Source organism: Cavia porcellus, unplaced genomic scaffold (genome assembly GCF_034190915.1).
Source record: "Cavia porcellus strain 051 isolate PalLab524CR breed Dunkin Hartley unplaced genomic scaffold, mCavPor4.1 scaffold_18, whole genome shotgun sequence".
NCBI classification, from domain to species: Eukaryota; Metazoa; Chordata; class Mammalia; order Rodentia; family Caviidae; genus Cavia; species Cavia porcellus.
In genome coordinates, this window is record NW_026947501.1 from 52,440,176 (window position 1) to 52,447,500 (window position 7,325).

The window sequence follows — 7,325 nt, forward strand, 5'->3', positions numbered from 1 at the left end:
TCAGAGACCTACCGGAAGTTACTTGACCTTTCCGGTTTCTTCGGCAGTGGGCGTCGTTCTTCCCCCAGCCAGGTGATAGCGATTGAAGACCAAGGGAGTCTAGACGGCGGCAGGCGGGCAGTTTTGTCATGCCCCGTTATTACGAGGACAAGCCACAGGGCGGCGCGTGCGCGGGTTTGAAGGAGGACCTGGGGGCATGCTTGCTGCAGTCCGACTGTGTGCTGCAGGTAGCGCGGCCGGGCACTCCGGGGGGGTGACCACTCCTGCGTGCAGGTGGCCGGCCCGGCGGAGGCCTCTCTGTCGGCCCCCGGTGCTCATCGTGACCTGGGTGGGTGTGGGTTACAGCTCCAGCTACTGAACTCCGGCCGATCCCTGAGCTATCAGAGCCTCCGTTCCTTCTGGCTCCGTAGCGGATAGCCATACCCGCCCCGTCGGGTTTTTATAAATATTAAGCCATTTTGGTTCAAAAAACATTGGATGCTGGCAGGCTACGAAATCCTGGAGACATAGGCAGCATAAGAGCTTTCTTGAGCGAATTAAGAGATGAGAATGTACAAAAAAAATGTTAGCGTCCCATAAAAACCTGACCTGGCACGCAGTACGGGCTAGAAGTTAAGAAACTGTTAGCTTGGCCTAATGCTGCTCTGTATTTGTCTTGTGTTGGTTTTACAGTAATTTGTTTCTGGAGTTGAAGTACTTTACATTCTTGGACGTTAAGTGATACATCGTCACCTTTTTGTACCCACATCCCCATTTCTTCCCTTGCTACAGTCCCAGGGCTTCTCTGCCCTTGACCTGACTGCTGTGAGACACAGTGAAGTTCAGATCTGACCCCAGACTCAGCTTTTTGAACCTGAGTAAAGCACACAAAAGTCTTCCTTCCGGAGGCCTGGTGAGAGGGCCATCAGTTGTATGCAGTATCTGCATTTGGGGTTGTGGTTTCAAAAAGCTGCTTGCCTTTCCAAAAAATGACTACTGCCCCCAAATGGATGACCAGCCTCTGTGTTTCTACTGAGTCACGATTTCTGACTGGTTTACTGATTTTAGCAGTTAAGAGTCAACAAAAAAAAGCAAAACAACAAACTAGTAAAACTGGAGAGTTGTTATAAAAATGAGATTATCAAATCCAACGTTTTTATACAGATAAGGAAACTGAGATGCCTGTGGCTCCAGACTCCCACATCCAGGGACATTTTAAATTTGCTGCTTTATTCACTATGTTCAGCAAGATCCTCATAAATGCCTGCTTAGTGGCAGGTATAGTGCCAGGCACTGATGACACAAAAACAATTTTACTTCAGACATGAACTTTTACTGACATGCATGGGATTCAATTTCAATAATAAAGCCTGAAAGAACCATTTAGTAAATACTTGTTTAGAGTCTAGAGGAAAAAACTGTGCTTTGGAAGTTGGGAACTTCTCACAGAGGAGGTGACCTTTGGGCCTGAGACTTAAAGGCTGAGTAGCAGTTTATCAAATAAAGGAGTAGCAGCTCTTAGAATTGTGGAGGGAATTTGCACAGCAAGCGCAGTGGCATGGAGATGTGGCAGGGCCCACAGAGGGGCCTGCGAGGCCTGGCGCAGAGATGGGCAGAAGGCTTGAGAGGTGGTCGCTATTTCTTTTGAAGGCCCCTATGTATCAGAGGAGGAGCTGGGATTTCTTCTGACTTTCACCACCAGGAGTGCTATAGAGGCCAGCAATGGAAGAGAAGAGTAGGCTCAGTACTAGTAGTAAGACAGTACCAGTAGCAAGAATAATGGAGTTTTTTTTGTTGTTGTTGTTGCCTTGTTTTGGCAGTGATGGAATGAACACATTTCCAAGTGCCAGCACTCTCAAAGAACACGTTCAGTACCGATGAATGGGATGTCTTTGTCATGTATAGAAAGTGGGCCTCTGGGAAGCTAGACAGCTTCCCAGAGCTAGATAGAGATCATGACCAGGACACCTGGTGCAGGCTCGCTGTTCCTCCCAGCTTTACTGATGCTAAATGTGGCCCACCAGAAGAAGCTGATGTTTATAAACAGTCCTTCGGCTTGAACTGCATTTGTAGTTTATGTCAATCCTTGATGGTGACATCAGCTAGTGTGGAAGGGCAGTGGTGAGGCAGAGTATCGAGCTTTGGTGTCATGGTTACACCTGCAAACCATTCCCACTAGGATTCTGATGCCAGGATAACTCCTGAGGTCTGGTCTGCTCTGTGTGGAGACCTGATGCCTTAGCTTATGGAGTAAAGAACTCACTCTGATCTTCAGGCAGATGGGTGGTACTCCCCACCAGTCTGACCCACCTGGAACCTGCAGTCTCACTGGAGGGAAAAGGCCAACATCCATGAGTATTTAGTTCTAGGTGAGACAGTCAAGAGCTGTAGGGACCCAGAGAAGCTCAGGGTCGTGGTGAGAAGAATGTAAGTTCCAGAGGTGAAGTGAGAGAAAAAGCCAGTACAAAGGCAACTCTGAGGTAGACTTCTTGGAGTTCTTTATGATTCCTGGAGATCAGAAAGGCTCAACTGACAGACCCACTGGCTTTTCAGAATCACCGACAGGTGAAGCAGGAGAGCTTGAAAGTAGATTGCACTGCTGTCACCACAGCCTCATGAGTTAAATGTCTGCAGTGTTGGTTCCTGGCACAGCCGTTTTGGGGAGCAAGGGCTGACTTTGATCTCAGAAGGCAAAAAGGCATGGAAGTGTATTAGGAGATAGTATGAGTGGCTTATGCAAGGCAGAGTCCTTGCCTTTGCTCTTATGTCTTTATGAATAGGGCCTGGGTGGCTTCTGTGTCTTCCATGGACCCGTGCACAGCTGATGTTACCGCCCTAGGTACTGTAACGGGAAACAGGATGCTGCTTTCTGACTCGTGGTCCACCATAGCCTTGCCACACCTCAGGCTTTATAGTCTTATGACTTAAAGCAGGAGAAAGAGGGATGCTAGAACTCACAGGAGTTAGTTCACAGAAATCTGAGTCACAGAAGTGTGGCTCAACCATGTGTGTGACTAAAAAGGAAAAGTGGCTATTAAGAGACAAGGAGTAGTCTCACTGGGAAGGGTGTGGAGGTGAAGTACTATTTCTCGCTCAGCTTTAGTGTATCTTGATGGATCTTTCTGCTAGGCAGTTGCAGTGTAAGCTGAAGCCTTATGAAAATGGTAGCATCTTAGATACAGCTTAGGGATGCATCAGCTTATATAGTTGCAGTCTTTTGTCTGCCCCCATATCCTTCCTGTGGCATTTACCCCATCAGTGACAGTGCTGAATTTCAGGAGGCAGGGAGCAGCACAAGGACGCTTACTATGGTGCTCCACTTTTGAGTCACTGATGTTGATGACAATTGAAACAGGGGACCCAGACTAGAAAGAGGCCAAGATTCCTAGGAACAGGAACACTACAGGCATGGCACTTGGGAGCTTGTTTCGTAGTGAAAACTAGGAAAGTATGACTCACTGGTGAAGAAAGGCTCAGGGGGACAGGTCCCCAGGCTGGCCTGGAGAATCTGTTTCCTGGAAGGGAAAGGCATGGCTGCAAAGCAGGTAACATGGGGCCACATTGTCCTACAGATGATCCCCAGCCTCCCTTTTCTGCACCCGTGGAAAGCGTTTCCTACCACCACTGACAAGGTTCAGGTTTTAGGGTGCCTGAGGGAGATGCCAGTTTCTAAATGTTTATGTAAACACAGTAAAGTGTCCCACTGAACCAGTGTTTTCAAAAGCTGAAGAGCTCCCATAAACTACCCAAAATTTATTTTGCATTTTTTTCATTGTAAGCCTTTTCTCTTTAAACAGCAACAATCAAAACAAAGCATTGCTTATCTAACTGTTTTTGTCTGTAGTAGAACTGTTTAGAAGGACAGTACTTCTAAGGACAGTACTGATTTGTACTCTGGGAGAAAACTTCCTCAGGTATTTGTACTGTTGTGTGTTACAGGAAGGAAAATCCCCTCGGGAGTGCTTGAAGGAAGGATACTGCAAAGCTCTGAAATACTCATTTTTTGAATGTAAAAGATCAATGGTAAGTGTTTAAAACATTTTTAAAAGCTCATGTTACAAATCAGCCATGTAGGGTTAAATTGGCAAGTGACTTCATAATCATAATTAGGTTGCAGTGGTAGAGTTTGGAAAAAAGTCTGCAGATAGTGGCCGTTACTCCAGGGAGTTAAACATCCAGTGGCATTCAGAAAGAGCCCTCACTGATGGCTGTTACCTGCTCAGAATGCAGACGGAGGCTGCGCAGACCCTCAAGGTCCACAAAGTGTGAGAACGAAGCCTCGGTTAGTAGAAGTGGGTCAAGAGTTGATGGCAGTCACCATAAACTCAGGTCACTTGGGTTACACTCCAACCCATACCATCCAGGCCAAAGGTGTGTGCACTTTTGCCCAAGTGGCTAGAGCAATGTGTCAGTGAGTTTGAATTCCGGAGTGATGGGTCATGGAAGGAGGCCCTAAGAAAACATTACTGATCTCTCAGGTTCAAGTAACTTCTCTGCCATATCTTCCTATCACTAAACATAGTGGAGAATGTTTCTTTCCTTGCTTTACGAAGTTTTGTTAACGATGTATGATGAAACCTTTCCATTTGTCAGTAATATCAGAGCATGTTTAACAAGTCAGAACAGTTAGGGTAAGGGATTGTGAGTTGTACCTTGCAACGCTATCTAATGGCTGAATTTACAGTAAACTCCCTGAAATTACTTGCCTGAAGGTTATTCTTTGATCTCCAAAAACATTAAGAAATTACAACTCTTCACAGTTTACCTGCCTGAATGAAAAGTGAAAGTACTCTGACTTCCCCAGCACTTTACCTACTGTGACATTAAAAAAGAGCAGTCCGGGAAACTTCCTAGCAGACTCTAGCAGGTCCTGTGCTCTTCCCCAAGGCCGGAGTCTCTGCTGGTCCTCAGGATAGGGACAGTCATGTCGTGCTTATCAGTTGCATTCACACAGGCTTGGCAATCCAGAAACACAATGACTTAAATTATGCAGGTAATTTTACTTACCGTTTCAGACAGGGTAAGTCCTACTGAAGGTGAGATGGCAAGTTTGAGTCTGCTGTTCTGTTATAGCTTAGCAGTACACCATTCTGACCACGGTTCCTGTTTAAAGACTCATTTTTCAGCAATGACTCTTAGGTAGTCAGCTGAGTAAGTGGCTGGTTGTTCCATATGACTGTGTTGGACTCATTGCCAGGCCTAGCTCCAAAACAATTCCTGCCTTCTATGTAATTTGGCCTTATGCTTAACTATCTTAAGTTACCTTTTTCTCACTGATGAGACAAAACACCTGACACACAAAGTTAAGGGAGGACAGCTTTATTTGGCTCACAGTTTGTAGAGGTTTCAATTCATAATAGCCTGTCACCAAGGCAGGGTGGCACATGGCAGAGGGGCAACAGTTAATGGCAGCAGAAGACAGCAAAAGCAACAAGACAAAAGCGTATAGAAACAGGGCGGGTGTATACTCCTAGGGCAAGTGTAGCACTCACACCCTTAATACCAGCACTAGACTGAATCAATTACAAACTCTAGATTCAGCCACCTCTAAAAGTTCTGCCCCCACCCATAACTGCATGAGGCTTTGGGGGATACCCAGACACAAACCGTAACACTGACTTCAGAAACCTCCACTCTCCTGGCTCCTGTGAAGTGGCTGCAGACAGGCTTACATGAAGGAATGTCCCATCAGGCTAGCGGGAAACTCACATTAAGGGCTTTCAACTCCAAGACATCAAGTGTGTGTTACTTCATGTTTTTAAGGTCTCTTCCCTTTTTTGTATCCCCATTTAAAGATTCTGATATATCTAAATAAAACTTAACTGGAATTTTAGGTTTTTGAGAAGCACCTCCACACAGAGTGTTCAAAGGAAAAGATAAGTAGAGTTTGGGTCCTGCCTGAGAACAAAATCCTTATTGATCACCCTTAACTGGAACTGTTGTTTTTAGAGCCATTTTTATTACTTTATTATTTTTTTCAACTAGTTCTGATAGTTGATTTTGTTAGAAACTCATTTACTTCTTTCATGTGTGACTGACACCTCTTACCAAAGAGGTGTCTAATTATACCAAATTTGATTAAATTGTACATTTATTTTCAGTTGGATGCCAGATCAAGATTCAGAGGAAGAAAAGGATATTGATATCATTTTGCTGAGGCAAGATGAAAACCAACAAAGGATTCTCTTTTGTCATTAACACAGAAAAGCCAATAACTTTTGCTCTGTCCAGCTGGTTGGATTCGTTTTTTCCATATAACAGTGGGGGGAAAACAGATGAATTCTATTCTTTCAATCTGTGTAAGGGAAATGTTTCTTCTGCTCTCCATTATTTTTAGAGGATCAAGTTGAGCGATGTTGAGGACTGTCCTAAAGCACAAGGAATGGGAAAGCTGTTTTCACACTTGACTCTTTAATCCAGTTACAATGATGTGACTCACAGTCCATCATGTGAAGCCTCTCCAGAGGAGGTTTATTGGAAGAGTTTAGGATAAAACTTTTTTTACTCATTTGGTCCTATTTGGTTCTGAAATAAATCATTTGATTCCTCGGAGGGGAAATGCTTCATTTGTACCAATTCACTGGAGTGCCAAACTCCTGTGGCATAGCTGGGTGCCAAGCCGAGAGGATACTGCAAGGCTCCTTCCATCTCTCAGCCTGGCCCTGTCCACAGAGCAAACCAGTATCAGCCTTAACATCTGAGACCCGAAAGGGAAAAAGCAAACTTTCCTTACCAGGTTCCACAAATGAAATCCTACCGAGGGGCTTGGGTCTCCCCTGGATCACCTGTCCTGGCACCTGATCTTGGCCAGGCCTGGGTCCTATGCACTGTGCCTGATAACCATGGGAGTTACACTGGATGATTGTTGCGAAAATGGAACAACAGATATTGTTCACAGCAAAGGAGAAAAACAGAAAGTGCTGGAAAAGTTTAAAATGTAGGTTTTTTTTTTTTTCCTTGTACCGTATGGTTCAAATCCAGGGTCATGTGCATGCAGGGTTAGGGTTAGGGTTAGGGTTAGTATTGAGCTGTATCTCCAGCCTGAAAATCAGTAATTTTATTTCGATCACTCAATAAGGTAGAGCCAAATAGGAATCCAAGCTCTCCACTTTATTTCTGGCACTGAAGATCAGTGAAGAGCAATCGTGTCTCCACAGAGGGGGCAGCTATCACCACAACTCCAAGGTGTTTTCATCCCTCCAAAAACTCATACCCACTGGCAGCCTCCTGACTTCTTCCCCTCCACTCCTGGCAACCCCTAGTATACTGTCGTCTCTATAGGGCTGCCTTGCTCTGGGCTAGTTATAGAAATGAAATTAGAGGACGTTGTATGTGGCACGTTGTGA

At 45.1% G+C, this 7,325-nt stretch overlaps 1 protein-coding gene across 1 annotated transcript; it reads left to right on the forward strand.

Moving 5' to 3' along the window:
• The first annotated feature begins 6 nt into the window (after window positions 1-6).
• Window positions 7-6,531, forward strand: LOC100724762 (cytochrome c oxidase assembly factor 5). The gene is made up of 3 exons (XM_003471657.5): window positions 7-227; window positions 3,919-4,002; window positions 6,081-6,531. Exons 1-3 carry the CDS (start codon window positions 129-131, stop codon window positions 6,120-6,122), a joined length of 225 nt encoding a protein of 74 aa, XP_003471705.1. The 5' UTR covers window positions 7-128; the 3' UTR covers window positions 6,123-6,531.
• The last annotated feature ends 794 nt before the right edge of the window (window positions 6,532-7,325 follow it).